The following is an 11139-nucleotide window of genomic DNA, read 5'->3' as shown; positions in this document are numbered from 1 at the left end:
AGATAAAAACCCTCTCCATGATGTCTTCCAAAACTGTCTTTTGCAAAAACCAAAAGGTTCTTCTGAACTCGCCCTGAACAGCCATACCAAAAATATTTAAGTCTGTCTAGAAAGTCTGGGTCTCCTTATTAAAAGGAAAACAACCCGTAATAAAAACAAAGGTTTTGTCAAGCTTCTTCATATTTAAAAAGAGATGAGATAGTAGAAGAGAAAGCAAAAAACTATCATGTGCAGCCAGTACCAAAAAATTATGTCCATTTGATCCTGGAGCACTTACAGCCATGACCAAAAAACATTAAGTGTAAGGGGCCAGATCCGTCTCACGGATCTGGTCCTGAACCTGCTCAGTTATCCTCCACGAACCCATAGCCTGTTGTACACCTGCTTTAGAATACCTGTCTTCTTCATCATTTTTGTCCCTGTAAATATGTCCAATAGAGAAAACAGTAAAAAGGGATTTTAGATTTTGAACTTCTTCTAAAAGAGGCATCAACATATAGTTCCGGCATCTAAATTTTCCATTGACCCAGTTTACAACATTTGAAGAGTCTCCAAAAATCTGAACTGTGGGGACCTGTCTATGAATGAGCCAGCAAAGGAGAAGTTTTAAGGCTGATAATTCGGCAAAATTATTTGTGCCCATCCCAAGGCCCACTGAGGCTTTAAGCGAATGTGAGGGACTAAGATGTATAATAATTCCAGCTCCAGTGTAGTTGATTTTTGCTGCCCCGTCAAAGAAAGCCCAAGGAATGCCTTCTTTAATAAGGATTTCCTTCCGCTGGATCATGGATGGAGGGCCTTCCGGCTCAGGAATGCTAGCTAGGATGGCTGTGCTTTGGATTGCGATTACTTCCACCGGGGTTGATTTTTCTTTGAAGATGCTACGATTCCGGGCAATCCAAATTCCCGAGCAAAGGATAGGAGGAAGATTTCTCAGATTCTTCTCGGGGTAGTGGGACCACCAATATTCCCAAGCTGTAGGGACGTCTACCCCATCCCATCTGGAGTTAATGTTCAAGAGTCTTTTTGTTTCATCCCAGACTTGTCTAGTAAAGGAGCATGTCACAAATAAGTGAGGGATGGATTCAGAGGCTGCACAGCATAAAGGGCATCTACTCGGCCCCTGCTTGTAGCGTGCTTGAAGGATTTCCCAAGAAGGGATCTTGTTTTTTAGCGCACACCATAGAAAGATTCTGGCTTTTTTGGGACATTTCAGTTTGAACAGAGGCTATGCCCACCAAACAGGAGGATCCCAACCCTTTCTCTTCATCAGGAAATTATAGCCAGCCTTTGGGGAATAGAGACCAGTCTCAGCATGAGCCCACACAAGGGAGTCTGGATTGTCCTTTATTCTGACATTTGACCGCTTGAGTTCCTGAATGAAAACCTGCCACTCGTTTCTCCAAATGGGGTCAATGCCCAATTCCTCTTCAGATTTCCATGCCTGTCCCCAAATAGAAGATAATTCCATGTTTGCTATCTGACTTAATCTATGGATTCCTTTTGTATCTAGATGAGCGAGGAGACCAGGGGATAATGCAAAAAGATCGTTGCACCCTACCCACGGATCCCTGCCTATCCGCAGATTTTCTCCATTCCCCGCCTGCCAAGCAAGTCCTTGTTCTATTATTTTGAAAGCCTCAGAAGTGGCCTTCCAGATAACCGAGCAATTTCTACCCTTCTTGTTTGGGCTCCGAATCCAGTCCTCAAGGGGAACTGGATCAATATACTTTCTTTTGACCACTCTAGTCCAAAGGTTCTCTGCTTTTACAATTCGCCATCCTGATTTTGCTGCCAGAGATTGACTAAATTCAACGAGGTGCTTGATGCCCCATCCTCCCCATTCCTTTGGTCTAGCAATCTTATCCCAAGCTACCCAGGGAAGCACTGAGTCTTCTTTAGATCCCGACCACAAAAATCTGCTACATGTCTGCTTGATTTTATGAAGAAATCCTTTGGGAATCTAGGTCAGAGTAGCCCAAAAGACCGGGATGGCCTAGAGAAGAGAGTTTATCAGAGTCAGTCTGCCAGCCCTAGATAGCCATTTGAAGCTCCAGTGGGAAATCCTTTGTTCAATTTTCGCCACCAGCCAATTCCAATCTTGCTTTCGGTATGAGGACCGTTTTAGCCAAAACCCCAGATACTTGAAAGGCTGATCCATACTGCAAATTTCAAAAGGCAGGTATGAAGTGATCAAAGTCTCCTCTTGCCTGGTGAAAGCTTCCATGATAAAGTGAGACTTCCTGGGATTGATTTGAAGCCCTGTAGCTTTTAGAAATAGATCAAGAATGTCTCTGAGCTCTTTTAGTTCATTTATATTCCCATTTGTAAACAATAAAATATCATCAACAAATAGTAGATGAGTTATAAAAAGATTTACAGCAACTTCCAAACCTGTAATGAAACCCGATCTCTTGGCTCTTGAAATCAATCTGCTGAGGCCTTCAACAGCCAGAAGAAAGAGCAAAGGAGAAAGTGGGCACCCTTGTCTCAAACCTCGTTGACTTTTGAAAAATTGGGAAGCAGCCCCATTTATCAAAACAGCGAAACTTACATTTGAAATGCATCCCATTATCCAATTTATAAACTCCACCTTAAAGCCAAGGTGAGTCAATAGAAGTCTGAGGTACGACCAGCTAATCCTGTCGTAGGCTTTGGAAAGATCGATTTTTAGTACCGCCCCTTTTTTCTTTGCTTCTCTGATGCTGTGGATGGTTTCCTGGGCCACCCCAATGGCTTCATGAATTTGTCGACCGTCCAGGAATCCAAATTGCTCATTGGAAATGCATACAGAAAGAATGGGCTTCAAGCGGACCGCTATAATTTTTGCTATGATCTTGTAGATAGCATTGCAGAGAGAGATAGGTCTGAAATCTTCAAAGGATTCCAGATCCTCTTTTTTCAGGATGAGGGCAATGAAAGTTGAATTAAAAGGACCATAGATTTCTCCTTTCTTTCTTGACTCCTCCACAACATCTGTAAGCTCTTCACCAATAAGATCAAAGAAGTGAGTGAACAGCTCTATGGTCCAGCCATCCAGTCCCGGACTTTTGTCTTTTGGCATTGATTTTATAATACATTCTACTTCCTCCTTAGTCACTTCTCTGAAGAGGTTTTCCGCTTCCTCCTCCTCCACAAAGCGAGGGAAAGCTTGGGCAGTCCTGATGATTTCAGCTATGGAGAGCCCCCCTGGGTCAGCAAAAAGAGATTGAAAGTGATTCTTTCCCAAGTTTGCTATAGCCTCAAAGGTGGAATGCTCCCTTCCTTCAGAGTCCTTTAATTTCCAAATAGTATTTGCATTTTTCCGGCCTTTTGCATAATTATGGAAAAATTTTGTATTTTCATCCCCTGCTTTTAACCAAATAGCCCTACTTTTCAACCTCCACTCCTCTTCTTTGTCCAGTAGAATCTTAGCTCTGCTCTTTTCTAACACCAGAATTCTTTCTTTCACCTCTTGAGATATATAAGCATCAGCTTCAGGATCTTCTAAGGCACTTAGGGCCTCATCAATTCTGACCAATTCCTCGTTTAATTTCCTCCTTCTGTCTGAAGCCCATTCAATGGTTGCTCTCTTCAGCCTTTTTAGGTTCTCCATAAAGTGAGCTCCTTTGTTTTCCGGTGGGGTAGGGCCCGGATGCCTCCATGTTTTCCTGAATAGCTGAATAAAAGACTCCTCCTGAAGCCAGGTAGCAGTGAACTTAAATGGAGAAGCCAGCTTGGGAGGGGTCTTTGAGAACTCAAGATAAATGGGAAAATGGTCTGAATTTCCCCCTTCACCCATCCATTGCCTGAAGAGGGGGATATAAGAAGCCAACGACTCATTTATGAGGAAACGGTCCAATCTCTTAGCAATTCTTTCCTCTCCCGTTCTTCTGTTTCTCCAAGTCGGTTTGGCCTTTATGATATTAACATCAATCAGATTATGAGTCTGAAGGGCTTTTAGGAAAAAATCGGACAAAGGGTCTTCCCTTGCATAGGGCCCCCAAGCTTCAGCGATCCCCAATGAAAAATTTAAATCTCCCCCTATAAGCAGCTTTTTGTTTTTTAACAGCTCTTTCGAAAGAAAGTCATTCCAAAAGGAGACCCTGCCCTGACAGGGTCCATACACATTGATGAACAGAAAAGGCAAATCAAAATCAGGGGATAGAATCTCCAAACCAAGAGCATGGGACAGGCCCCAGGAATTTAAAACCTTAAATCTTCCTTCCTTAAAACCAATAGCAAGACCGCCAGAATGGCCAGAAGCATCCAGGGCTGTGAAAACCCAACCCGGAAATAGTGAACAGAGGGATGATTCAACTTCAGCGCTTTTGCCCAGAGTTTCCTGGAGAAAGACCATATCCGGGTTGTGGCGGGAGATTAAATCCTTCAGAGCTAGTTTTTTGGGTTTACTAGCTAAACCCCTACAGTTCCATGAAAGACAGATCATTTGATAACCGTCTCAGGGGGTTTTGCTGCTCTAAGCGCCCCAGGGATCAACATTTGTTTACCATCCGCTACATCATATTTTGCCTTAACTTGTGCTTTAGATAAAAGAGATTTCCGCCCCCTACCCTTTTTTAAGTGACTCTTAGACGATTCAGAACTGAGACCACCTACCGATTCCGGGACAATCTGGTGACATGCAGGTCTCTTACTGTGAGATCTGAGGTTATAGTGGCGGACAGGAGATGAACTTCCCGGGATATGACTCATCTTAGAGAGGTCCTCACAGTTCAAATTTAACAACGGAATAGCTTCTGATAGAGATTCAATGTTTTGCAAAGGATCATCTAAATTTGAGGCCATAGGAAGATCCGAAGAAAAGCCACCGATAAGAGATTCGGAAATTAAAGAGAAATTAAGTGGAGAAGACTGCATACCGGGTTGAGCGTCCACAGAAGGGCCGGCCGGAACGTCGAGGGGGGTTTCCTTAAGAGGTTGGTCTTCATCATCACGAATCGGGATCACATCCTCCCGCTGCATATCCTCTTCCGCCTGGGGAGCTTGATTTGCTTTCTGGTGTGTTGCTTCTGTGCTGTTCTCCACCACCGGCTCCTCATTTTTCCTCAGAAAACCCTCCCATTCCTATTCTTTGCTCTTCATCTTCCTTCTTCTTTTTCCCAAGGGGTAGTCCCTGGCCAAATGACCGTATTCATGACAATGGTGGCACCTGAAAGGGAAGAGTTCGTAGTCCAAGATCTGCTCATACACATAGTCCTTATATTGCAGAGTAACCGTTTTTGCAAGACCTTCTGACGGGTTGAGCCTTACAAGAATCCTCACTACTGCTCTTTCAAAGGTTTGAAGGAAGGATCTATCAGCATCCAGAAAGGTGCCCAGATGGTTGCCAATACACATAAACACTGAGTCCACCCAAAGGAAAGGAGGTAGATTTGGAGCCCTAACCCATACGGGTATTTCGTCTACCTTCTCATTTGAGGCATCGAACAGAGGGGACCATCTTTTAAAGAATACAGGCCGATTCCCAAACGCCCAGATTCGCTCCTCGACCCATTCCATAGCTTCCTTACTGTCAAATTTAACCATAAACCAACCCTTTACCAGCGTGGCGGTCGTGAAGGAACTCGTCGGAGTCTTCAACCACTGGCTCTCGGCCCACTGCTTGAGAAATTTGCCAGATACATACCTTCCTCTCACTCTGCCCACAAGGGTACTCTCCGCCACCTCCAGGGCATCCTCTACCTTGACGTCCATTCCTAGTACCAAATTTGTGACCCTCTTTGTTTTCCACGATTTAGCTTTCTTCCTTTTTTCCCCTACCTTCTCTGAGTCTGGAGCTGATTCTCGTTCTCCTGAGACAGGGTTTGAATAGACTACATCCTTAATGTGGCCGCTTCCATCTTCTACATCTCTCAAATCCTTATTCACAGGGGGGGTTTCAACCAGTCCTTCCATCGGACTCCCTACTTCACCTGCATCCGAAAAAACGCCTGCCTCCGCCTTTCCTGAGTCAGGAGGGTTATCAAAAACCCCCAAATTTGGGTTTTGTCCCACACCCACTAAACCCCCTTCCGCCCTAGAAGATCTCTGCAAGGGTTCATTTGAGAAGAGGGTTCTGTTTACGGCCAGATGACTTTTCTTGTCCCCCAATTCTTTCCCAGAACTCTGAACACCCCCCACAGACCTCCATATCCCTTTGATATTGGGAAAGTTAATAATATCCTCAAGTCCACCCGACGAAGCAAAGATTTTTGATGGGGAAAGGGACTTACTGTTTGGCGAGACAAAATTCCTTCCTTTCAGCGAGCCTGACCATGCATGTGGGTTCACCTCCTCCGAAACCCTGCCTCCAACACGGTTTGCTTCCTCCGAAGCCCTACCTCCAACACCAAAACCGCTTGAGAGCTCCAAACTCTCGTCCAACAACCCTTTAGCCGCATTTGAACACCAAAAACCTCCGCCCGAGAACAAAGCGGTCGCTTGGCTGACAGAATGCCCAAAATACTCGGAGTATGAGTTAAATATGTCAATATTAAATGGTTTTTTTAACTATATTTTTTGGTTAATTTAAAGTTGTTTAATTTGAAAAATTTGAGTGCCCAAGAAGATTGCTGAAAGATAAAAATCAGACTTAATTGAAAAAGGAGTTACAGCTCACAGGTGAGTACTGCACCTGGAGACTATACTCAAAACAAAGAGAGCTCTCTCCATACACTCTACTTGCATCAAATGAGCAATTACATCATTAAGTACATTACTAGAACTCAGGAAGTTGCAACCAAACTCCTAAACTCTAGGAAAAAATCCTAAACTAAGGAGACACGTTACAACTTGTGTAACCATTTCTCCATTAATACAAAATAATATTAATTATTTTCAACTCCCCCCCCTTAATGGAGAAAGGATTATCTTGAACTTCTAACATCCCTCTAAACAATTCAAACTTTACACACCCAAGAGGCTTAGTAAAAATATCAGCCATGTTATCACAAGTTTTACAATATTCAAGACATATCTCTTTTGACAGTAGTTTCTCTCGATGAAGCAGAGCTACAATGCTCTGCTTTTTGCTGCTCCGTGCTATGACCCCAGATCCAATGTTGAATGCATAACCTGTGATAGATCTTCAATCATCCAAGTTACCTGCCCAATCAGAATTTTTTGCTGCGATCTAGTGACTTTTGAGTGGTTTTAACATCAAACTGCCAACTAGCTGCCTATACATGGTTGCATCCACCTCTTTAGTACCGTCGTCACTGCTCAACTTTAAGTTCTGCTGTAATGGTGTTGCTGTTGATCTGCACTGCTCTATTCTGAGCCTTTCCAGCAAGCTTCTGGCATACTTCCCTTGAGTAAGAAAGGTTTGTCCAGAGTCTTTCCATCTCATACACTTGTGACATCTGATTTATTTGATGAGATTGTTAGCATTCCCTGTTACAATCATATCATCTACATACAAAGAAATAAAAATAATTTGCCTCTGTTTATTAAACTTGGTATACAGATTTAGATCATTCAAGCTACTATGAAAGCCATGCTGTACAAAAAATGAGTCAATTTTCTCATACCACGACCTGGGTGCCTGTTTTAAACCATAAAGTGCCTTTTTCAATTTACACACAAGATGTTCCTGCCCCTTTTTCACAAAAACTTCAAGTTGTACTAAATAAATTTCTTCCTTCAAGTCACCATTCAAAAATGCAGACTTGACATCTAGCTGGCGTAGCTGCCATTTGTGTTTTGTTGCTAAGGAAATTAGCATTATAATGGTGTTTAATTTGGCTATAGGAGTAAAGGTTTCATCGAAATCTATTCCCTCTTTCTGTGAGTAACCCTTTGCTACCAGTATAGCTTTAAGTTTCTCTATACTCCTATCTGCATTTATTTTTGGTTTATACAACCATTTACATCCTATGGGGATTTTATCTTCAGGAAATTCAACCTAATCCCAAGTATGGTTTCTGTTTATTGATTCTATTTCCCCATACATTGCAGCCCTCCATGCATCAGATTTACTTGCTTCCTCATGGTTTGCAGGTTCTACAATGTCTAAAATCTTTGACATTAGTGCATAGTCTTTCAATTTAGAAGATAATCGAGTCTTCCTACCTGATCTCCTTGGTGGGGGACTTACCTCAATTCTGCCTATTTCAACCTTTTTTGGGCTTGCATCATTACTGATTACATTGTTTGTTACATCTTCTTCTTGTTTCTCCTCCTGCTCTTCATCTTCCTCACTATTTTCTTCTATTAGCAATGGAATGTGCCAATCACTGTTAGAGTCATTCTTTCCTTCTTCAACCTATTCATGAAATATGACATCTCTTCTTGCAAAAACCTTGTGAGTCACAAGATTAAATAACTTATATGCCTTGAAGTCAGTGCCATATCTAACAAATATACATTTCCGGGCTTTAGGATATAACTTCTTCCTATCTGCCTTAGGTATATAAGCATAAGCGTTTGAACCAAATATTCTTAAGTGACTCACTGCTGGTTTGAATCCAAACAATGCTTCAAAAGGGGTTTTGAAGCCTAGACATCTAGTAGGACTCCTATTCTTTAGATACACAGCAATGTTAATAGCTTCTGCACAAAGACCATTTGATAGTGATCCAGGTGGATATTGGTGGCCACCTGCCAAGTCCACCTGGACCCCCACCATTGTCTTTCTCAGCATTTTCAGTTTCCTTAATTGTAGCACAACTTACTATTTTTAGCAGTTTTTTGGGTCCTGAACTTCCGGAGCCGTTTTGAGGCCCTAAACAACGTTTTTTGGGGAATCCGTGGGCAACATGGGTCCATGAAATGGACCGATGTTGCCTGTTCCAACAATGATAGTGCTCGGATAGATCTTTCTAATGAGCTATTGTACGCGTCAAACGGAGATCATATGCCAAAGTTATGACCCCAGGAAGTTGATGTACCAATTTACCCCAAACGGGGCCCACAGTTTGGCGTTTCATCTCCTAGGGTTAGGTTTTGGAATGTTAAGGGTTTTTCCATTGTTTCTCAACAATAAATAGGCCTTCGAGCCTCATTGTAAAAAAGTTCAGAGGCATGTAGCCATCACATCTCTTCTCAGAGATAAGCTACCATCGCCCTAGCTGGTTTATTTCCATTTCTGGTTGTAAGCATATTTTCAGTATTTTCCATTAATGAAATGAAGTATTATTTCCGTTGCATCTTTGTGTATATGGTTATCTCTGTAATTTGTTGCGTTCCTGTTTAAATCCGGATCAGTGGTATCAGAGCGGTCTGCTTTTTCTCTGTTTTTCTTTGCATGTCCCCAACAAGGTCGGGATATAAGGAGTTAGGGCTTGAACTGGTTGAACCTTTGCAAGACCAGCCTCGCAAATCCCGACGGCCTCCTATGGCGGACGAGAAGAAAGACGAGGGGGCAGGAGATCCCATCAAAATCTTGCTCGAAGAAGCCGTCGAGCGACAACGGAACGCGATGATGGACAGCTTTGCCCAGATCCTTCAGCGACTACCCAGAAGCAACGCATCGGCTTCCAGCAGCTACTCTGGAAACACCACACCCTTTAAGGTACAAGTTAATTTTGAAATCCCCATATTTGAGGGTCAGATAGACGCAGATGCTGTAGATAAATGGTTAAATCTGCTAGAGGGTTATTTTTCTGTTCATGAATTTTCGAGTTGGGAAAAGATTGTTTTTGCTCTTCTCAAAGCAGCCCCCCACGCCAAGGACTGGTGGGAAACCTACTGCGAGCAGAAGGATGAAAGTACTGGCTCACTATTTTCAGCCGCACCCACCTGGGACTCGTTCCAGGATGCCATCAAGGAGCAGTACTACCCTGTCGGAAGCTATGAGGATGAATACATAAAGTGGACCACGCTGCGGCAGGAAAGGGACCAAGACGTGCCGGATTTCACCAATCTTTTCCATACCCTTCGCACAAAGTTGGGTATCAAGGATTCGGAGCAACATTTGATACTGAAATACCGTGGCTGCCTGCACAAGTACATCCAGGAAGAAATACAATTCCTAAACATCCCCTCGCTCGACGCAGCATACCGATATGCCGTCAAGGTCGAGCAGAAGTTTAAACAAAAGAAGCGAGACTTTTGATCTGCGAATCCAAAGCGGAAAGGTGCCCCTAAACCACAGAACAAAGGACAAAGCCAAGGCAGGACATCCCAAGACAACCAGCCGAAGCTGCAAGCAAAGAACAACGCCGCGAAGCCAAGAAAGGACACTGGAAAATGGTGCGAGTTCCATAAGAGCTCCACTCACAACACAAGTGAGTGTCGGGCCAAGCAGTCACTGGTGGCTAAGCTAAAGGTTTCAGAATCAGATGCATGTTCCGACTCTGAGTCAGAACCCGATAAGGGGTATGAAAAAGGGAAGCAGATCATTGATGCGGATCCCAGCGCCACTGTTGCTACCGCAAAGATCCAGAAAAATGAACCCGAAGATCCAGAGGAGGAGGAGCGTCTCTTCCACTCCCAGATGTGGGTAAAGGGCTCCCCGATACAGTTCATTGTTGATAGCGGGAGTCAAAAGAACCTCATTTCAGCAGAAGTCGTGAAGTGGTTGGGATTACCGACCACAGCACATCCACAACCATACACCATTGGGTGTCTTCACCAAGGACGAGATCTTCGCGTGAGCCAGAAGTGTCGCCTTCCATACAACATCAAGCCCTTCACGGATGAGGTATTGTGTGACATTGCTCCCCTTGAAGTTTGTGATGTGTTACTAGGACAACCATACTTGTGGAAGCGACATGCTGTGTATGAATCAAGGCCCCATGCTGTTATTATTACATTGGGAAATAAGTTGTTCAGGATACCAAAGGTAGCACCACTTGCCGCCATCTCTTTGATTACTACAAAACAATGCAGTAAGATCATTTCAAAAACCAGGAAATTTGTTTTCCTGATGATACGCCCTCAAGGAAAGAAGAAGACAGTGGTCGCGGCCTCCAATCGGGGTCCCTCTGCACGACAACTACAGATGGACAAGATTGTGGAGGAGTACGAGGACATCTTCACCTCCCCGGCAGGGGTTCCTCTGCACCGTCAAGTCAAGCACTCCATTGATCTGACCCCAGGTGCGGCGCTACCCAATGGACCAATTTATCGGCGCTCTGTTCTGGAGAACGATGAAATCAAGAGGCAGATTCAGGAGCTCCTGCAGAAAGGTCACATCCGTCCGAGTTCATCGCCCTG

General features: G+C 43.7%; 1 protein-coding gene across 1 annotated transcript; it reads right to left on the bottom strand.

Annotated features, from left to right (window-relative positions):
* Nucleotides 1-295: 295 nt before the first annotated feature.
* LOC149262981 (uncharacterized) lies at nucleotides 296-6654 on the bottom strand. The gene is made up of 6 exons (XM_089384640.1): nucleotides 6617-6654; nucleotides 5153-6427; nucleotides 4600-5047; nucleotides 2087-4324; nucleotides 1244-1930; nucleotides 296-1162 (listed from the first exon to the last, which is right to left on the bottom strand). Exons 1-6 carry the CDS (start codon nucleotides 6652-6654, stop codon nucleotides 296-298), a joined length of 5553 nt encoding a protein of 1850 aa, XP_089240766.1.
* Nucleotides 6655-11139: the final 4485 nt, after the last annotated feature.

This window comes from Pinus tabuliformis, chromosome 6 (genome assembly GCF_031772625.1).
Source record: "Pinus tabuliformis cultivar Carrire ecotype Pingquan chromosome 6, CPIR1, whole genome shotgun sequence".
In the NCBI taxonomy this organism is placed as follows: Eukaryota; Viridiplantae; Streptophyta; class Pinopsida; order Pinales; family Pinaceae; genus Pinus; species Pinus tabuliformis.
The sequence above is the reverse complement of the archived record's forward strand: the minus strand, read 5'-3'. Positions and strand labels throughout refer to the sequence as shown.

Coding starts and splice junctions, on each gene's coding strand:
- LOC149262981 (XM_089384640.1), bottom strand. CDS start 6,654: ATGGAGAGAGCTCTCTTTGTTTTGAGTATAGTCTCCAG. Junction 6,428..6,616: donor GTTTTGAGTATAGTCTCCAG/GTGCAGTACTCA, acceptor GCATTCTGTCAG/CCAAGCGACCGCTTTGTTCT. Junction 5,048..5,152: donor TACGAACTCTTCCCTTTCAG/GTGCCACCATTG, acceptor GGGTTTTCTGAG/GAAAAATGAGGAGCCGGTGG.